This window comes from Agelaius tricolor, unplaced genomic scaffold (assembly GCF_023055355.1).
Source record: "Agelaius tricolor isolate 1412-34295 unplaced genomic scaffold, bAgeTri1.0.p SCAF_8, whole genome shotgun sequence".
In the NCBI taxonomy this organism is placed as follows: domain Eukaryota; kingdom Metazoa; phylum Chordata; class Aves; order Passeriformes; family Icteridae; genus Agelaius; species Agelaius tricolor.
This window is the reverse complement of record NW_027269268.1, coordinates 3,125,361-3,146,964: the sequence shown is the minus strand read 5'-3', so window position 1 is coordinate 3,146,964 and position 21,604 is coordinate 3,125,361. Positions and strand designations below refer to the sequence as shown.

Sequence of the window (21,604 nt, the reverse complement as noted above, 5' to 3'; positions counted from 1 at the left end):
GAAGTTTCATCCCTGTTCTTGCTTGCACCAGTAAAGGACACTCTAAGGTTACTGTTTGAAGGAGGAAGCTCATTGTGTGCTGAAATCTCTTCTCAAAGGATAATATGAGGGTGCACTGCCTCCTCCCCTCCCTCTGCATGGCTTTGATACAGCATTGCCTCTCCCTGGGTTGAGGGTGCTCCATGAACCAACACATGTCCTCGGATTGCTTTTGATGCAGGGATGAAACAGGTGATGCTCATACCAGAAAGGTCTAGAACTTTATTTTGCTTTTAAACAGGCATCAATATAAAGAAGATTTTAAAACAAGAGAAAAAGAGAGAAACATAACCAAATCTTTCACTTCTGAGATTTAGGGGTGAACACAGAGCTAACAATTCTTTTCTAAAATTGCTATCAGACCACCAACTCCACAAGAGTTTTTTCCATTGCAGAACACCATTCTGTACCAAAAGACTCGCTCAGGGTACTATTAATGATCACAGCAGTGGTAGCAAAAGATGTGTTCATGAACTATTTGGAGGGGAGAATGAATTCTAGGTAGCTTTTGTATAGTTTGGACTTAATGCAGAAAAATAAGTATGAGGCTAGAAAAATGGTTGTGAAAGAATATTAGTGCTGAATGACTGAAAAAAGGTAACATGTAGAATATGAAAAGCCAAGTTTTCATCTCCTTAGCCCTCAGCATTGTTCAAGCACACACTCAGAGATGTCATCAGCATTCACTCAACAGAGGCGGCTTTACCAAGGTGAAACAGGAATGTTTTTAATTGCAAGAAAAGCCTTCTCCTTTTGAGACATGCTGCTCATCTTGTGTGACATTGACATTGTTATTCCAAGAATCCCATTGAGGAATCCAGTAACAGCTTGATTAAAAGGGCAATATGCAGGTCTGAATTACTCAGAGGCTAAAAAAGTAGCAAAACTGCCAAAACATGGCACTAAGGATGAGTTCGTGACCCTGCTTCATACACAGATGGACTGTTTACCTTGTTGGGGTTTGGAGGAAACCAGCATCACTACGTTTTTAAATTAAAAGTAGCTCTAGACTACACAGTGCCATTGCAACTGCAAGCTCATTGTGGCAAACACTGCCCTGTAACACCCTACAAAAGGCAATTCCAAGAGGCAGAGCCTCTCTCGTGCCCAGTTTCCAAAGCACAAAGCCCTTTCCAAGTGAGCAGCACCACAAAGCTCCACAGCTGTAAGGGGCTGAAGTCTGCAGGAGGAATTTTTCTCCCTTACTTATCTCCTTTTTCCAGAGGCTTTTGTGACACACTGACAGGGTTAGGTGTGCCTGGGTGCTCACTGTGTCAGAGGCATTCCTAAATCCCACAGAAGGTTTGCAGTGAAATTACACAGGTGGAAGATCAAACCCAAAAACAGAATTCGTGGCCTTCAGCACTGGTAGATGGGGGTCAGTGTGAAGAATTAGGTGGAACCAATTTACTCTTTTTTATGCACTGAAACTTCAGAGTCCTCTAAGCCTAGTCTTTTTATGACCAACTGAGGTACGCTATCATCTCATTACCAGAGGGATTCCTACAGATAACTCCCACTGGCATTACAAAGGTAAGAATATATCCCAAATGCATTTCTAGGGAAGGTATTTATTTGGGATTTCTTTCCAGTTTCTGGCCTCTTGTGCTCTACATTTTTAATCAATGTGGGAGGTTCACTTTCCTTATCTGCATGGTGGCTTTGATGTTACTCTATTTAGTAAAACAGCAAAAAAAGAATAATTGCATGAATCCTTGAACAAAAGCAGGAAAAATCCCAAGAGGGAGAAAAAGAAGAAAAATATAAGCTAAGAAGTGCATCAACTCCTCAAGAATGTCTGGCTAAAACAAAAAAACTCCAAATAATTTAAAACAATTATTTCTTCTTTGTTCTTACCTACAATTCCCTTTCAAAGCACAGATAGAAATTCGCTACCTATCCTACCAACACCTGCCATAGGTGTTTTGAGGACCTCCCACAGAACCCTCTTCACTTCCCTCTTTCTGCTCTGAGGAAAACATCATGTATTGTTGTCATTATATTGCAAGAGTTCTATTGTCATTATATTGCAAAGGTTCCACAGTGCTAGAGTTTCGTACCTCCTCGATGTTTCTCATAGGCCGCTCTTCCAGGCACTGACTCTTCCTTCTTCTCACAGCAGCCAACTGACTCCAGGTCCCCTCAACCAACCAACCCACTCTTCTATAACACTCTTCTTATTATTGGCTATAGCTGTGGCCTGTTAAAGTCAGGCCTGTTCCCAATCGTTAATAATTGGCTCAGCTGCAACTCTTTAGGGGATAAGATTACTTTCTATGCTACCTTTATTTACTTATATTCTATCCCCCTATGATGTATATTTAAAAATTATTGTATATTTAATACTTCTAATTCTTTTGCTTATATCTTTTGCTTATATCTTTTGTTTAAAGATGAGGGAGATTTCAAAGAGAAAGCTGTTGTAGTAGCAGAATCAGTAAAGAAAACAATGCAGACAAGCTGACATGAGCCAACATGAAGAGACACACTGGTGTACCAAACAAATCCTTTTTTGCACCATTATCTATTTGCCATGAGCCTCAGAGCTCTCAAAGTGACTTCAGGAGCTGGTCTAAGTACTTTGTCAGTCATTCCTTTGCTAATTGAAGAACATAGAGTGACCAACACATCAGGCACATCACTTGACAGGACATCCAGCTCTGGGTCAGAGAGACACAGACTTTGAAGCACAGATAATGGATATCCCATAAACACAAAGGCTGCCATGTCAGGAGAAAAGAAATTCAGCAATTTGATGTTTAGAGAAGTTTAACAATTATCTCCTTGCCCTGGATGTGTGGAATGAAGAGTTAAATGTTTGTATCTTCCCAGTGACATCCCACACCTGGTGCTCTGCTGTTCCCAAATGAGGTACTCTCCTAACTCACTCTGTGATGTAACCAACAGCTGGGTCACCCTGAAAAATGGCAATGCAATGGCCTCTGTGTGCACAGAAGGCAGGAAATTCCATCAATGCTAATTCTTTCTCAAATGCTTCTCAAAATATGAGGAGAACTTGTGCTTTTTTTCCTTGAAAATCAATCACTGGTCATTTTTAACCTGCAGAATTAATTCTGAATGATGTGCATGACTCCTAACTGTAGGGCTTCCAAAGATGAATTATTTGGTCACTTCACAAATTCAGCTTAGCAGAGTATTCTTTCAGCTTAGCAGAGACACAGAGACAAAAAGAAGCTGTGCTTATGAGGGATTTTTAATGGGAAATGATGTGGGCAGCACATTCACAGGACAGTTGCTCACATTCAGCACTCATTCAACCAAAAACTAATGATAGAAATGAACATCAAAGGCCAAATTATCAACGAATTATTCTAAACTGCAGTTGCATGTTCTCATTTTCATAAGGGTGAAGTAAAGTTTTAGTATTTCATATGTCAAACATGCAAAATTGTCTAAATTTTCTTAACAAATAAAGGGATTTTAATTTGTTCATTTTTCATTACGACTAAACGCAATCTCTTTAAAAATGAACAAGGCGAGTCTCCCTCTTGCTTTAAGCTCTTGGCATAATTAAACATGCTGTAAAGTATTCCTCCAGGTCGCCATTCACAGCACAAATTTGAAAAATACAGCAAAAAATATACCATGTGCCTGCTTGAGTATTAAGATAGTACCATAAGTAATTCCAAATAACAGACATTTTCTAGATAACTTGCTTAGACAATTCCTACAACACACCTTCCCACTCCCTTGTAAACATTATATGGAGTCACTAAATTTTTTATAGGAAATATCTGCATTGTGATTAGATATTTATAATCTCACATAGCTTTAGGAACAGCAAAAGCTGCCAATGAATTATTAGTGCTCTGTGCATGTAAGAAGATGAGGAGAAAATGTCACAGCAGCATTACTGCAGGAACAAACACTGTACAGAGCACAGTTCCAGGGCAGGGCCAGGATCCTGCTGCAGTGGTTACCACTCCCATGTGGAAATAGCAGAGCCAAGCCTATTTTGTCAGGACACAGATGTACAAAAGGAGATTTATTAGTAATAATATCTCAGTAGGTTTCCAGAATGAGTGTTAAGGGGTGTCTGAAGCACATTCCCCACAAAAAAAAAAAAACCCAAACCAACCAAATCTGAGTTGTGCTGCTCAATTTCCTTCCTTTTGTTTTCCTATTGGTACTACTCATCTCCATGAGTGACTTGCCCCTCCTCTGAGCTCCAGCTGAGCTCCTCCTTTCTGTGGCCCTTCTCCAACCCCAGTGGTCCACCAGACCTTGTCCCACCATTGTCATGCCTATCCCTGCTCCAGCTGCCATGCTGCAGGCACACAGCACACTTACTGTCCCACACAATAAGCTTGCCCTTCCAAGACTGGATGCTCTCCTTCATTCCATGGATTTTATTCAACTGTAAATATTCAGGATGAAAACCTGCAAGAGGAGACTTGGGAAAAGTCCCAGAGCAAGAAAAATCTAATTTCAATGTTGGCAAGATTGAATAGGAAGACGACAAAATGTGTGACAGCTTCAGTGGTTGAGACAGGTGAGAGTGTTCCTCCCCCTCTGAAGGGTGTTTGCTTACTCCCACAAAAATGGAAATTCCAGTAAGGTGATAAAAGCCTGGGAATTAAACTGCATTTTAAAAGAAAAAAAGCATGCAAAACCAAAAAAATCTCATATTCTTGGTTTTTTCCCCATACAATCTATAGAGAGAGATGATAGAGATAATACAAAAACTGCATGCAGAAAGAATATTCCTAAAACCTTGTAATAGCCAGCAACATTTCCACATTCTGAAGGTGCACACTATTATGATTCTATTATATGAGGACTCCTTTTTATAGAAATACATGCATTTTGGCCATGCTAAAATTGCTTTTAAATTCTGATAATAATTCCCTGCAAGAATCCTTAGTGTGTTCCAGGAAGACTGTAAATGCTTTCCTTCCCTCAAAGTGAGAACTGGTAATTGCCATGCTACCCTTGATCACATGACAGTGAATTAAGCATAAATTAAACTTTCCACCATCTTTCAGAGAACAAATTTCTGCACAATTCTCTGACCCCCTAACTCTAACTAATCATCAGAATCTGCATGAGTTAGAATTTTGGCCAAATATTAAAATTTTAAATAAAATGATGCCACTTAAACTGTTACTAATGTAAGAAAATGTAAAGATAATATAGGATTGAGTAAAATTTTGAATATGAAATATTTTAGGATAGGCAATTTTACCAATTAATTATTTCATGAAAAAAAGTCCAGAGAAGGCTTGTATGTAAATGGAAGTTGCAAAACATATACTAGATATTATATAATAATATATGTTAAAATAATATTTTACTATTTTATTATCATATAATAATTATCTACTGTTAAAGATGATATTTTGTTATTATATAATATTATAATATTATTTCTAACAGATAGTAGTAATAAAAGTATCCTATTATTTTATTTAAGAATGGAGTTTCCATTTCTGCTTTGGATATAATATAAAAGAAATTAAATTTCCCATTTTAAAAACTTAGGACTTGACTGAGAAAAATGGTAGGACTTACAAAAAAGAAAAAAAAAAGTAAAACATTATTTTAAAATATGTACTGTGTCAAGAGATTTACCAGTATGTCTACATTTTTATGGTTTTGTGAGAAATGCCATAAAATTTCAGCAAACACATTCTGAAATGTATAGAAAATAAAAATACTAATTTCTGCAGAAAGCAGAGCTTTCCTTTGACATTCTGCATTAACTATGGAACAGCAGGACACATGCATCATTTACTCCTTTTGAGGAATAGACATTTTAATTTATATTTTTAGACAACACAGGGGCTCCTAAAGAATCATTTAAATGGAACATTTTCAAACACAGAAAGCTTTCACAGATTAACTTTGCCAACCTGAAGTACTGAAGCTCATCTGCAATCCCCTAAAATAAGTTTTTGCATCTTAATTTATGCAGCGTCAGATGTCATGTAACAAAGCAAGCTAAAAATAAACAGAACTAAAGCAGCGAGGGCTGCTTTAACCGAAGGGTGTATTTTGATGTGGTGTGGAGCACAAGAACTTGGCAGTGAAATATCCCAGCGTTTTAATTCCTCTGTTTTGCAGTGACTGTGACCTGCTGGAAGGCGGCAGGAGTTCCTGGGGAGCCGAGGGAAGGCAGCAGGGAAGGCAAGGTGTGTTAGTACTGCAGCGGGGCAGGCGGGGTCTGTGTGCCAGGGACAGAGCACATCCCACCTCCTCACACCGCCCAGACTCACAGCCAGAGCCAGGCACTCGAGGTGAGTGGACAGAGCACAGGGAGAAGAGAGACACACCCAGATAACATCAACAGCTGACACAAAGCATGGACAGCAAAACCAAAGCTCTGGAATCTTCCCCACCATGAGGCGCACACCATCGGCTGCCACCGCGAGTCCCGGAGCTGAGAAGAGGCAGAAGGTGAAGGTGATAGGAAGAGGGAGCCTGTGCAAGCTGGAATTTGTGTGCCTTAGGATACCTGTAATGGGTTTTCGGGGACATCTCTGTACTGACATTTTGAGCCCATGTAGCAGCTGACACAGGGCAGGGAGCAGAGACAATGAGACAAATCTAAAATTGGTCCCTCCCACCTATGTTGGTTGGCAAATCCTGTTCTCTCACATTCATTCACAACTGCGCTCAACCTTTGCGGGTGAGCAGGGATGGGAAAACACTTTGACCTCTTAAAGCCCAAAACATCCCTCACAATCATCTGAGTCAACTTGTCTAGAACAATATCTAAATACTGAACAGGAAATAGGTGAATTCAATACTGTCATTCCAAAGGCCAGATGGACTATTTCTGTATGACATGCTCAGGGGCATGTGGAATATCCTGACTGAAGGGTATTATTAGCATTTCATGCCTCTTCTCCACGAGATTTAGGTGTTTATTGTGGAAAATGTGAGCAGGGATGATTTGCTGTACATCTGCCTGAGAGATAGCTCTTTCCATCAGCAGGAGTTTTTAAAAAATAAAAGAAAAATAGTGAGATATCATTTCATAATCAGAAACCAAATCACAGTCACATACAGAGTTCACAATAATCATGACTGGTCTTCCAAGTTTATGAAGCAACAAATGGTTGATGTAATTAAAATTCAAGTAACTGCAGAGGTTGAATCAACCCCAAGGGTAGCTGACTGTAATATCTTCTACCTTCCTATTAGGTTAAACAAAAACTCTCATGTCCAGCTCTAAACTTTGTGTTCTAAAATACTCTTGATCTCTTGGACATGTAATTTTGCAGACCAGCTACCTAAATACCAGCAGCTCCTAAGAAGGAGCCCTGTGCAGCTCAGTCTGAATAAATAACAATGTTTTCCCAAGTGATTCCAAAATCCCATTTGAAATATTTAGCCCTGCCCATATAAAATGATGGGGTTTTTTTTGCCCTGAATGACTGTGAAATCACCCATAAATAAAGGGCAGAGAGATGATGTGACATTTCAATAGGACAACAGGGAGAAGGAAGCCAGTGAGAGTCAACTAATTATTACCCCATACTTTGTCTGGGGAAGAGACATGTGGCTCTGAGGAGGTTGCTTGCCTCTATATCAGCTCTCCAATAAATATGGACTGAGCTCAGTAGAGCTTCCACAGGGCACACTGCAACTAGCATGGACATTTAAGGGTCAGGGGACTGAAAGGCTTGGATGAATCCAGACCTTCCATTTCCTTTTGCTGTGCATCACATGTGCTGTGTCATGTCAAGTTGGACCAACTAACAGGCTTATTCCCTGAAAACCATCAGTTTCATCAGCTTTTTCTTGTATGATGTAGGCAGGTTATACAGGAGACTAAAGGAAATAGCATTTCTGCCTCCTACTGTCACTAATACCAGCTGTTCTTGAGTCTGATACCCTAGAAAACAGTCTACATAAAATAAAAACACAATAAATCCCCAAAAGCAAGCAAGGAGAAAATCCCAGTCCCTTCCCCAGAAGGGACAAAATCATATTCAGGGAATAGAAAGACTCACCCTGGTTTTGGCATCGATCTGCCCTCCGCGATCCAACAAGAGCTTCACCATGTTTGTGTTTCCCCTTTTGGAAGCCACATGCAGTGGGGTGATTCCATTCTACACCATGAAAAGAACAAACGATGAGCTGGATGGATCTGAAGGTGTGCAATGGGGGTGAATTTCGGTTCGGATCACAAAAAATGAGACCATCACATCGTAGAAAATAAACGAGAATGTGCTAGAGCATCAGAGCTAGGCACACACCATATAAGCTAGAGTTAGTAATTCCTTCCTAAGCAAGAGTCCTTCTCCATTGTTTTGGGGTCCTTGAATGAAGGAAGCAGCGCATCTGCCCAAGCAGTAAACATCACAGCCCCAGGGCCAGACAAACAGACAAACATGTATCAGAGTCCCAATGAGCCAATAGTCACAAAACACTGAAGCATTTCAATCACTGCAACGTACACAGAGAACACAAATGCGTCACTCCTACACAAAGGAACCTTCTTGTGTAGTGCCAAAAGCATAAAGGAGTGGTAGGCTGTGTAGGCTGAAAGTCCTTGAAAACACTTTGGGTGAGGCAAGAGGTAATATTAGCAGCTACTCCAGATTGGAAGCAGGAGGGAGTCAGTCTGGAAGGCAGAACCCTGAAGTAATTCAAAGCGTGTCTGGCAAAATCAAACAGCAAACTTGTGACCTGGAAGCTGGGTTGAGATTACCAGAGGTTTTCATGTCAAACTACATAATGTGCAACAGCAAAGAGACTGGACCATGTAACTCTGCAGTTGTTTACCATAAAAGAGTAGTCATGATTAATTAGTTCTTTTACTGTTGAATTTGTATAACAGCAATATACTTTACTTTCTGGTTTTGAAAAATAGTAACATGTGAAAACATGGAATTCAAGCAGTATAGCAAATATTGAATACCAAAAAAGCCAATCAATCCTACATCAATTTCCAGAGTACATCTAACAAACAGAAAAGCCACAGGGAGCTGACACATTATAAGAGCATCAGCTTTCTGGAGCTGCCAAAGGATCCTGCTCCCTCCAGCTGGGAATACTGGCTGTTACACAACTCCCAAGGCCTCCAGGGCATTGCACAGAGACAACCTTTCAGAATTACTGCAAAAAAGACATCTTTGATCCCAACAGAACTTCAGCATTACTTTGCTCCTTTCTTCACTCAGCTCTTGCCTCAGATTTACCCAAAGAAACCCCCCCATTTCTGCAGGCCATTAGAAGCAGGCAGGAGAAGGGGTGAGTCCGTACCCTGGCGGTGAAGTCGACGGCAGCTCCGCGGTTGAGCAGCAGCGTGGCCACGTTGACGTTGCCATAGTGCGCGGCAATGTGCAGAGGGGTGAAGCCGCTCTACAAAGGGAAACAGCCCTCGTTACACACATCTTCTCACACAAGGTCAGCAACTGAACTACGGCCTGAGTTCAAAATGCTGCCCAACTAACACATCGTGGCAATTTTATCCAGACTGTGAATAGCTACTCTAGAGCACAGCCTTTTGGGCAGAGAGGTCAGTTTACAGGTGGGAGATTATCAAAAGTGCTTCATTCCTTCATTCCCCAACTCAGCCCCCTGCATCAGTGGCCAATAAGATCAGTTTTCATAACAGAAAATATTAATGTATTAGCCATCCTTAAAGAAAATAAAGCAAGTTCCTTATTACCATTTGGAAGCAACATGGGTCTTTTAGGCTGGATAAATTTATTGGGGTTCGAAAAATGATCACAGAAGTTGCTGGACTCTTTATTTTACTCCTCTTAGAAATAGAAATATGGACAACATATTTCCTATTGGGCTTTTGTTTGTTTGTTTTTGTTTTTCAAAAGCAGTAATTATTCAAAATGTAATTAAAGAGTTTGGTTTACATGAGAAACTACTTAGTAGCATAGTAAAAGAATCATAATTATTTATATACAATTTGGATTGCAAAGGAGCTAAAGAAACTTCACAATCCATAAATAAAAAACCCCACATTTTACTTATTATTTTGAATACTAGAAGGTGAAACCTGCTCCAGCTGTGAGATGTACAATCTCTTGACAACAACATGAAAAAAGATTTTAAATTTTCAGAAACTAGGACAGAGCGCAAGCTTTTCTTCTCGTAAGTAATTCAAGTAGAAAGGACCTTGCTTTTGAGGTTTCCCTGAAGAGCTTTACACTGATTTGATTGGATCTTGCTGATAGTTATAGAAAGGGAGGAATACTTCTGGCTTTTTGACTACAGCATGCTCTCAGCTGGGTTTCCTGCCTCTCAGTGTCCAAACCACCATTTTAAGCTACTTCTGGAACAAAGGAATGTGAGCACGTGCTGCCCTCCTTCCGCAGGCACTGCAGTAGTCCTTGCCCTTTCCCTCAGGGAAGAGCATGTCCCATGGAGCAGGTGCCCAGGGAAGCTGTCACACTTCGGTTCACATCACTGCTGCCTCCTGGCAGCCTGCTCATGTGTGCACACACCAAGAAGGAAGCACCTTCCCGTGGGCATGTGCATCCATAATTCATTCCCTCCTCCAGCAGAGAAACTCCATTATTCAAAAGCAGGTATCGAAACAACAATCTCATCCTTGGAACTTTTTCTTTCTCCTAAAAGTGGCAATGATCTTTTGGGAAAATCCCAGTCCAAGCCAATCAACCCTGTGATTTTTAGTGGAAGTAAAATCCATATAAGAAACATGTTATTTACTGCAGGTAAATTCTGAGTATGTACTGTCCCTGAGGGCTTTGCAAAACTTTATGGAAAAGATTGTAATAGGAAGAATGGTAAAAAGAAGCAGATGCCCTGAACAAGTTTTTACCCTGGGGAATTTGATTATGCTTATTATGGTAAGAGACAGAAAATTAATTTTACCATTATTCTGGCCAAGCCAGACACCCAGATGTAGTTATGCCAAGTGAGTGCATTTTCATAATTAATGAAATTGAGCTAAAAAGCATCTTTATCCTCTTAGCTCCATTACTTGCTTCAGACTCCTTTAGACTAATGTGAATTCTCAAAAATGTCCTTCAATACTGACACAAGTAAAAAGAAATTCTAAGACAAAGGATGAATAAAAATAGGAGGTTTTGAGCCAGAAATTTCTATGTATTAAAAAAAGAGTAATATCTTCACCTCTATTGCTAACTAACAAGGAAATATTGGCAAAGAGCAGTGAAAATAATCATAAGTAACAGAAAGAGTAATTAAAAATTGTTGATGTCGGTACCTCAGTCGTCCTATTCACCATCATCTGATGCAGCATGGTTTGGGAAAAAGAGGAAGAATATTAAAGACTGGCCACAAAATGAAGAACTATGTTGCTTTTTCTGAAATGAGTTATGCTGTTAATTATGAGAAAAGCCATTCAAGCATGCATTAACTTTAAACACAACCTATGCTCCCATGGGCAATAAACCAATATCCTACTTAATAGGGAAGCAGCAATTCTGCTTCCGTTCCAGTGGCTTCTGGTTTGCAAATAATGAGAAAAATCGGGTTACCAAAGAAATAAGAGGCATAACTAAAAAGTGAAAAAATGAGCACTTTGTAATTACTGTGCAGCTTCACACCGCAAACTTATAGGTATTACTGGTGATACTGGTGGAGCAAGTTGTCCTTCCCTGCCAGAGCAGTTCAGTTTCCCCATTAGGATGCAGGGATTTGAGGTGCTGTCCCCGAGCCCGAAGCCCGCCCCGTTACCTTGGACTGCACGTCAGCGTTGTGGTCATTCTGCAGCAGCAGCGCTGCCGACTTGGTGTCATCCTTCCTGGCGGCGATGTGCAGCGCAGGCAGCCGCACCTTGCCCTTGGTGTCGTTCTCCAGCAGGATGGCCACAGCCTGGTTGTGTCCCTGCTGCAGTGCCACAGCCAGAGGGGTGAAACCATCCTGGGGGCAGCAAATAAGGGGTGCTCAGCACAGCTGGACAGCTGTGGGGAGCTGCACTGCACCCTATGCGCACACCAACCCGGGGACCATGTTCCCAGCTGTTTTCCACCTCTGCACTCCATCTCCAGGGACATGAGATTGGAGGCACAACATATTTTAACTCTTTCAAACACCTTCAAAAGGCTTTTCTATATTTGAAATGCTTTGAAAGATCTTTCACACTTCAAAGTAATCTTTTTTTAAGTCAAGTGCAAGCAAAGAATCATTCTATAGCATCTCTCTTAATTACTTCTCATCTTAAAATGGGCTACAAAGCCTATCTTTAGCAATTTTTTGGTAAATTCGCTGAGTACCGAACAGTGTCAATGTGAAAAATATAGACAGAATATGTTTATGAATATCTCAATATCTCACATCTCTGCAAAAAGGAACTGTATCAAATGCATTTGCTGCTGTTCCCGTTCAAAGTTACACATGAACCATGAGTCAAGAAATCCAGATCATGTTTAGGAACATGATTTGAGGGAAGAAAACTTCACATTATTTATGTTTCTTGTAAAAAGAAAATCAGAAAATCAATCTTTGCTTGTCATAGTTTTAGGTTTGTTTCTAAATTAGTTTAAAATTGTCTTGTTCCTCCACACGTGCCTGGGATGGCCAGTGCTTTAAAATCCATGATAACAAGATAGCAGCTTGCTCTCCTGGCTGAAGTAGTACAGGCTACCAGATATTTCATTCTGATTTCAAACTGAACCCTTGGTCATGCATCCTCCCCAAGCACAGGTGCTCTGTAACTACATGAGAGATGGGACAGCTTTGCTTTGGAATAGAAATATGGAAAGATGAGAGAAGAATAAAGGCCAAGTTAGGAAGGAATGAGAGCTAACATATGTTGAAAGAAACATCTGAAGAATTGCCAAAGCAATTTTTCCCCTCAGTAATCTAATAACTTTCTCTCCCTTTTGCGTCGAGCTCTGGGTAGGTGCATTGTAACAGCGATACTGCTGTGGGTTCTGCCTGTAATAGATTAAATTCTGTACAGTGAATTAAAAAGGGGGGAACAGCTGACAAAACAGCTGAACTGTAAAGATTATTCTGAGATTGGGGCTACATAAGGTGTTGAAATGGCTTAATGCATTTGCCTTTTGCCTCTGGGAACATGAGAACAAATCCTGGATTAGAGACTCTGAAACCGAGCTCACCCTTACTCTCCTTTTTTATCTGCACATATAGAAGTGTGAGAGGAAATTAAATACATCCAAAGGCAGGGCAAGTTTCAAGGCTTCAAAGATAAGTTCATCCAATGGATTTGCACCATTTCATCATGCACCTTCCTCTAGAAGGACACAACTCTTTCTGCATTTCCCCTCCTATTGCCTCTGGAAAGCATGGCTGACCGAAGCTTGGAGACAGCTTTTCATGTCCTCACCTCCCATGAGGAGGGCCACTCTTTGATGCTAAACAGAAGGACCTTCTCCCTGTATTTGAGTGACATCCACAGTTCAAGCTGTCATCCCACCTTATTGAATGTACCATTTCTTCATCCTATTCATGAGGTGAACTCTGGGCACCTATGAAAGTGATGGTGACTCAGGCCTTCCTTCAGGAACACTCAGACAATCATGGAAACCATCCCCTCAGCAGGACCTGAACCTAAAATCGACCTAGTTAAGCAGCAAAGAGATCAACAGCCTTTACTTTACAAGCTACACAGTGAAAACTGATCTTTCTGAAGGCACAAGATAAATTTGGAGTCAGGGTCAGAGTAGGAATATATTTTTTTTTTCTCCTCTCTGCCTCTTCTACAAAATGACACTACTGTGTGTGTTCTGTCAGTGTCTGCATTCAAACAGAGGCCACATGAATTATAACCATGTCACCCTCTCAATTCCTGCAAACTGAATGAATTCCCAGCCAGCAGAAGCTGCTGGGAGCTGGCTGTCAGCAGGTGACTGTGGGCTGCAGCAGGGCTGGGCTCATGGCAAGCCCCAGTTCCACCTGGCTCCTTCACAAGGAGTGTTTCTGCCTCGTTGCCTGGCAATCATATGGGATTTTGTGTTTCAGAAAGCTGACATGTAATGTGATCACCACATCTATGAAGGGATTATTTTATGAGCTGTCATCAAATAGTACAGTACCCACTGAGAGGAAGGACAGTAAGACAGCTGTTAACACTGACAGGTTTGAAGGGAAGGAGAGGGAGCATAAATGCACCAGTATTTCAAATTTATCCACTTGTGAAGGCAATCCAGAAAGGGAATGTTTCTAAACAGACTAGAGAAAACAATAAACAGGAACAAAAACTCTGGCCAGAGAGGAATTTTGCTATAGCTACTTCACACGTCACATCCATAGAACAAACAGGAAGATGACACACTTTGCAGCACAGAGCCTGTTCACTCACTCCCTTGGCAGGAATAAAGAACACTTGGCAGAAAGAGGAAACAAAATGAGCGTAGTCCTAATGACCAAGGAGTTTTCTCCACTGCCCCTAAACCCCCTCATATGTGGAAGGAAGCTTGTTGGATTCAGTTCCTCTGGAGATGGAGTCTCCTCTCTCCAACTTAGGTGTCTCACCTGCTTGCACAGGAGTTACTGCAGGTTTACAATCCATATCCCCAGTAAATATCATCCTTCTGCCTGTTTACACCCACGTGGCCCAGCAGTAGAAATAATGTGTCCATCAAGACAACAGCCTGCCAAGCTCACTGAAGCAATCCTTGTTAGCCATTTGGTTTCCAGTTTACACCAGTCACAGCCAATAATGAACACTCACAAGTTACACCACGTCACAGGAGAGCCTCAGAATCAGTGTAACTTAAACGAACAGCAGCAAGAGGCTGGAGTAGGTAACCTCCCAAATGGTTCCGTGAATCCAGCACCACAGAGGGCCTCACCACTTCTGAATTCAACTGAAATCCCAAGACTCGGGTGATGGGTTCATGGTTGGACTCCATCTAGAGATCTTTTTCAACCTAAACAAATCTGTGATTCTAAAACAAAGCTGGCTAACAATGACCTGTTGATGCCAATTGACACAGACAAGCCCTCTGGAGACAGCCCACACAGTTCTGACTTCAAGTGATCTGAATACACAGGCAAAGAATAATGTGAGAAAACCCCCTCACCTCGGTAGCTGTGCTTTGGTTGGCTCCATTCTCCAGGAGATATTTCACCACCTCAATGTGGTTCTCTTGAGCTGCCATGTACAAAGGAGTAAAGCCATTCTAGGAAGGACACAGGAAAAAATAATGTCACGTTGAAACGATAGGTACCAACAATAATGAACCACAAGTGGATACACAGCTAAAAACGCATTTGTGTTCTTGTAACTGAATGTAAAAAGAACAACCTTGTATTTTTCCCTTAATACAGTCATGTTCAATGCCATTTAAACCCACAGAACTCTCCAGGCTTTCACACTTATTTTCTTCTGACATATTTCAAGGAAGCAATGGACACACAAATTATTAATACAGCTATTTCTTGCTGATAATGCTCAGGGACGTAAAGCTGGCAATAAAGTTTTATGAAAGCTGACAGGAAAGCAAGAGTTTCCTCCATTTATTACATTTACTTAAGCAAAGACATCATCCCCTGGAGACCATGAAGCCCATACCTTCTGACAAGCTCAGTAGAAATGGCAAAGGCTTAACATACTATGAAAAACTTCTAATACATAAAACATTGCAAAGCATCCAACATAAAGGAACTCAGCCTTGCTAAGGAACAGCTGCATTTGTGACCATACAGCAGGTTCAGTTACCATTTAATTAAAACTTAAATTAAAATGACCTAAATTTATTAAAATAATTTGCTCTGAACAAAATGTAATTTTAAAAAATTATTCTAAATCTATCAGTCTACAGTAGAAATGTGAATTCTTTCTTTGCAATAAAGTAATTTAATGAAAACAATTGTAATTAATTACCTACAAAATCTTGATGAAAGAGAGGCATGGAATTCAGCTGTCTGCCTGATCAATAATTTATAAGAATTTTCAGGATTTCTAAGAAGACCTTAGAAAATTCTTCAATATTCTGTACATTTCTATGTAACATAAGAGGACAAAATCTTCTGGCTTGAAATGTCACTTTTAGCTAGAAAGTAAACCATAAACCAGACTTCAAACATGCAATTTATTTGATTGTTTGTTATCTTGTGTGCTGTCACACTGAATGACAGGGTTGTGCATTCACACAAGCAATCAGAATCAAAACAAATGCAATGATAATCGAAAACCTTGTTTCAGGGAAGCCAATATTATTCTTTCTAGGAAACCTGCTGTGGAGGCATTCCAATAATTTCCTAATGAAATAAAATCTTATTTTTCAGTCACTAGATAACACAGAGATTGCAGAACAGATGTCTTTACAACCTCTCTCTGTGTTTACAAACGTAGAGGACTTTTCAAGCAATAAACCTAATTTATGTTGTGGATGTTGTATGATATGTGCCATAAAAGTTGTAGCAAATATTTGAATGCTGCTTTGCATAATATCCTGGCATTTCCATTGACAATCTTGGGACACAGAATTAAAAAATGGCACCCAGAGAACACTTAACAGCAGTTCAGTGCCAAAACCGGGGGGATGTATTTTGAGTGGTTTTGCACAGGAGTCAGTTATTATCCAATATTCTCAGAAATTATTCAAATGATGGACTCTTATAGTCACAGATAGTATGACCAACATAGTCTGTAAGTCCATCACATCACAGGATCATCATTTGAAACCGTGATCAAAAGACCTGGAAAGGTAATTTAGTAGGGACAAACACAAGCGTCTGTCTATTGCTGGAAAAATAAACTATCCACACAGGGAATGACAAGACAAGAATTCTGCAAAAAAGGCCCTAGAGGTCACAGAAGTCTTCCAGAGAATAGTCACTGGTCAAGGAACTCATTCTGCTGTAATAAAGAAAACCCTTGCGCTGGCATAAAAATATATCTCCTTAGGGAAGCTATCTTTCCTTGAGAAAAGGCTAATAAATGGTGGTGTTCTGGCTGGAAAGGTCAAAGTGAAGGAAAACAGTCTTTAAAGGGGAGAGGTCTGTTCTGCATATCCATGACAACTAAAACAAAAAATCAAGGTTTACAAGGCTGCTGGAGGGAAAATTCAGGTAAGACACCAAGAAAAGCCTCTTAACAAATAAGGTCAGGCTGATGGGAATCTTCCTCTTCCCAAATCACTGCTAAGACCAGGCAGCAAACTGGAAGCTCACAGAGCCAGCCTCTCCCATGTCCCCTCTGGGGCAGGAGGTGGGGAGTCAGGGAGCTCTGGTCTCCCAGCTGCTCCTCAGACAGCTCTTAACAGGGAGGGGGAGATAAGGGATCCCATCATAACATAAAATGATGTAAGGCTGTTCACCAAGTAACTGGGAAGGTGAACAAGAGGCAGAGGCAAGAGCTGGCAGAGGGAATTAGGAACAGATTGGCTTCTTTTCCATTGCAGTTGTAGGGAACAGCACAGAGGAGCCTGCAGGTAACCCAGCTGGCTCACTGTTCCAGCTCTCCTTCCCACTCCGGAAAGAACCAACGTGGCAAACTACAAGGGATAACTCATAGTAATTTTCCACTCGCCTCATCAGCATTTTCATGGCAAAGTCTAATCCTTCAAATGTAATACATGCCACTTGTAAAATCCTTCTAGCTTGGAATATTACAAGGATCACACTGACTGAATTGGGTAAATATGACAATTTTCCAGGCACAGTAAATCAATTTGCTTAAAAGCTTTGAAGAATCTAATTTTTTTAATCAACTCAAGTCCCTGGTTCTGGAACAGAACTAGGACAACAAATCCTGGATTAGGAGACTATAAACAACACGTACATGACTTCATGACCTTTTAATACCATGAAATACTTAATGTTTTTCTACACAGAGATCCAGAAGAGTGTGGCCATTCTATCATACTTGTGCTATAATCACACCTGAAATTACATAAATTAGGAGAAAGAAAATTCTCACACAAAAAGTCATAGTATCTTTGTTCTCCTTCAGGCTTTATTTATTTTGTTGAAATCTGGCTCATTTTGGGAATTACAACATGCTAAGAGCTACGTGCAAAACTGCCTCTACCAGACATGCTGGAAAACATTCCTCTGAATTTCTCCCCCTGGCAAGGTCAAGCCTGACTTTGTCTGCTGGCAGGGAGAAGTCTGCTTTTTCAGTGTGCTTTCAGTGAAGCTCTGGTTTCAGAGCTTCTAATTGCAGTGTCCCCAACTGCAACAGTCCTGGCCCTTGGCCAGGAAACTCCTATTTTAGGATTCCCAATATGCCTGCTCTCCTTGGCAGAGCTGTGCCCAGTGGGATTAAGTGCTAGCCCTCCTGGAGCTCTTCCTTCCCCCCTGGCCATTGGAGCCCAGGTGTTCCATCTTCCTCCCAGCCCCACATGGTTTCTGTGATCTGTCTCCTCCATAGTGAGTTTCTCTCAGCCAGTCCTGCACTTCCTGAATGAAAATGCCCACAAAAACCAGATCCTTCCCTTCACTTCCTTTCCTTTTGTCAATCTAAAAACCTCTTCCCAGTTTCTCATCTTTTAGTTGCTAAGAGTAGCTCTCTATTCTGCTTCTAGAGATATGTCAAATCTCAAAGTCCCATAGCTCCCCAAACTAAAGAAAACATTTTCCCTTGACTTTTGTTTCACTATTCCCAAGTGTCTCCTGCTGTACCCATGGGAAATGATTCAACATGGCCATACTGCAAGGGAGACTGACCTCTCCCCTTAGCACGTGGAATGGGACTCTGCAGGTTTGTTGGGCCACTGGTGAGCACTGTTTATTTCAATAAATTTCCATTCAGTTTATGATCCCATACTGTCCAGAATTAAAAGAAGAATACTGACTGTGACCTGGAAAAGGATAAATGAACTACATTTTTCTTTCCTGTTAAGCTCAGCTCTGCAATCATACTGTCTGTATGTTTAGATTTGGTGCATCATCTGAAAAATCGAAATTAATTGTGTAATGATATATAACATTCATTTCCGAACAATGGTTTCATCAGAGTATTCATGGTGAGAACAGAATATTCCAATTTCATTACCCCCCTAAATGTGTACTGCAAGATGTTTACTGCTATAATATAAAGTCAGAATGAGAAATTATCACTAAACAGATTATATTTCATACTCTGTTCTTTCTACTACATTCACTGATTTACTGGCTAATTGGAGAAAATGAGTAGCTCTCAAATGATTTTTCAAGCTATTAATGTAAATTGGCAAGTCTATACATGACTCAGAATTTGTATCATTAAATTGTCCCCGAGCCCTAATGAAGAACACAGGCTGAAGAAGCAGAGGGATTATTAGGGTACTGAGAAAATCACACAGTTCTATAGCTTGGTGGAGCTTTATTTCATGGCAGGCTTTCAAGGAACTAAGGCTCCTCTTCGCAGGCAGTACTGAGTTGTTAGCTGTGGACTTCAGTGTCCATATACATATTGTATCCATATACTTAATCCATATATCCATATATGAATATATTTTTTAAATACTGATATAGAAAAGAGAGAAAACAGAGGTATATAATCTCTACATTTTGCCTAGTTGAAGAGGATTCATGAGAGTTAGCAACATATCCTTTGACTAAATAGCTAGCATAAACTCAGATGAACATAACTATTTTGTATTATTTTATAGGCCTCCAGGAACTGTTTAGGACTGTACTGGATGACAGTGATTACCGGGAAAGAGAAGAAAAACTGGCACCTCATGCAATGGTTTACAATCAAGTGCTCATATCTGCTTAGTTTTACTCAATAAAAACAGATCTTGACATGAAGGATGAGACAAGAGTGAGACAAGCTTAGATTATTCATCAAACAGCTCACACACATTAGCATATCTGTGTGTCATGGTCCTGTGCTAAAATAGTGCTTTATGCAATAAGATCATGATCATTTGACGACCTTCAAGTTCAAGACCTGTTTGAAAGTTTTTTCTGTTCTTCAGAATATTGCTCAACTTCAACAAGAACAGAAAGATCCTGATCTGAATCTTTGTTCACCAACAATCTTCCTGTTTTCCCCATTTTCCACCAGCACCAGTCTAAACCAGTGACTTCTAAGCCTCACCCTAATAGTTCTACCTTCAGGCCCTGCTTCCCTCATCCCAGCTGCCAGGAATCTCTACAGGAGAGGAAATATCTCCAGCAGGTTATTCTGTCTCAAAGGGGAGAATGTTATGCAGGGAAGGAAAATAACAGAAGCAGTGGGAACAAACTTTTGGGCATCACTTTTTTACTTTGAGGGGGACCAAGCACTGGCACCAGTTATCCAGAGAGGCTTTGGAGTCTCCATCCTTGGAAATACTTTAAAACCAGGAGATGTTCCTGGGCAGCCAAAGTGGGTGATCTTGTTTGAGCACAGGAGGGGACAAGATGAGCCCCACGGGTGTCTTCCATTCTCAGCCCTTCTGTTACTCAGTGAAAAATCCTCCAACAATCCAAGCAATAAACAAATTGTAATCAATGACACTTGAGGGTGACAAATGCAATCTGCAAACTAAATTTGAAGTACACATCTTGATAGAACCATCAATTTCACAATTCTGGGAATTTTGCTCAGTGCATTATGCTCAGAGCATTATTTTCAGCCAATCTATAAATAAACTCTTCATAAGAGGATTATATCTGAGCAGGAGAGATTCTGTGTATAAAAGGGTGAATTAAGGATAGATTATGGTACCTATGTTAATTTTTTGAAGTCTCTTTTTTTGTTGCTCTTAGCTTACATCAAAATCCAGGATTTTAACATAGCAGTAACTTGAACAATTATTCATATTCCTTTTCCATTAAAATATATTTTCCATAAAACAGATGTTTTTTAATGAAAAATAAACTCTTTCATTAAAAAAATCTCATAAATAATTGAACTATGACATCTATATTTACATTCAATCTAACAGCAAATGGGAAATTTGTGAAGATAAGGGTATAGATAAAGGGAAATTAATATAATTTAATTATAAGGTGCCTAACAGATATCACTTTGCTATACAGTCAACAGAAAGTGGCCTACTCTGAAGAAAGACTGGGCATATTCAAATCAAGAACTCCTATATCCACATTATAAGAGGGACTCAGTAAAAACACCTTTTAGATACATCCACAACCAAATGAAATGCTGTGGGTTTCTGATGAAAGCACTGCATGATTTCAGAACAGAAATTTTCCTCCATGCTTCCCAGTGAGAAGTACATTATATATTCACTCACCTGAGCTATCATTCCCTTTTATAACAAAGCTGGAAAGTGCTGGTAAGGATGACACAGAGATTAGATATAAGTATCTGTGCACATAGAGGTGCTGGATGTAGGGTGGCACATCCCTAGGCGGAAAGCAAGCTACTCTATTCTGACCTGCTGTAAAATCCCCCAGCCAGTATCAGCCAATAATTTAGGTGACAATTCTTGCATCCATGACACATGGCAGATGCTGAGGCCTGCAGAGTCCCATAGATTCAAGATGAGAAAAGTAGTCAGGAACACGATAAGAATTACTGGATTTAGGGAGGCTCGTCCCGAAACTGGTTCAAACAGTTAAACAAAAAACCCAAAAAACAACAACCAAAATAAAAACTGAAAGAGTATTTACTGGTTTGAGAAAACACATTATAAAGTGACTTGTAATAAATATTTCTCTTTTAAATGTAGTGACACAGAAGCCTACACGGAAAATAGCACCACCCCTTCAGCTGTCCCACTAATTCCCTAGTAAT

At 40.3% G+C, this 21,604-nt stretch overlaps 1 protein-coding gene across 38 annotated transcripts in view; it reads right to left on the bottom strand.

The window, feature by feature from the left end:
• Nucleotides 1–21,604, bottom strand: part of ANK2 (ankyrin 2) — a 277,485-nt gene that overhangs the window by 82,065 nt on the left and 173,816 nt on the right. For 32 of the 38 annotated variants that reach the window (XM_071431333.1, XM_071431335.1, XM_071431336.1 and 29 more), the window contains 5 exons: nt 15,009–15,107; nt 11,695–11,880; nt 11,222–11,245; nt 9,274–9,372; nt 8,019–8,117 (listed from right to left, as the gene is read on the bottom strand). In XM_071431333.1, coding sequence (XP_071287434.1) covers nt 8,019–8,117; nt 9,274–9,372; nt 11,222–11,245; nt 11,695–11,880; nt 15,009–15,107 — 507 coding nt within the window. The remainder of the gene's footprint in view (nt 1–8,018; nt 8,118–9,273; nt 9,373–11,221; nt 11,246–11,694; nt 11,881–15,008; nt 15,108–21,604) is intronic. The other 6 variants (XM_071431332.1, XM_071431347.1, XM_071431346.1 and 3 more) reach the window with 2 other exon arrangements.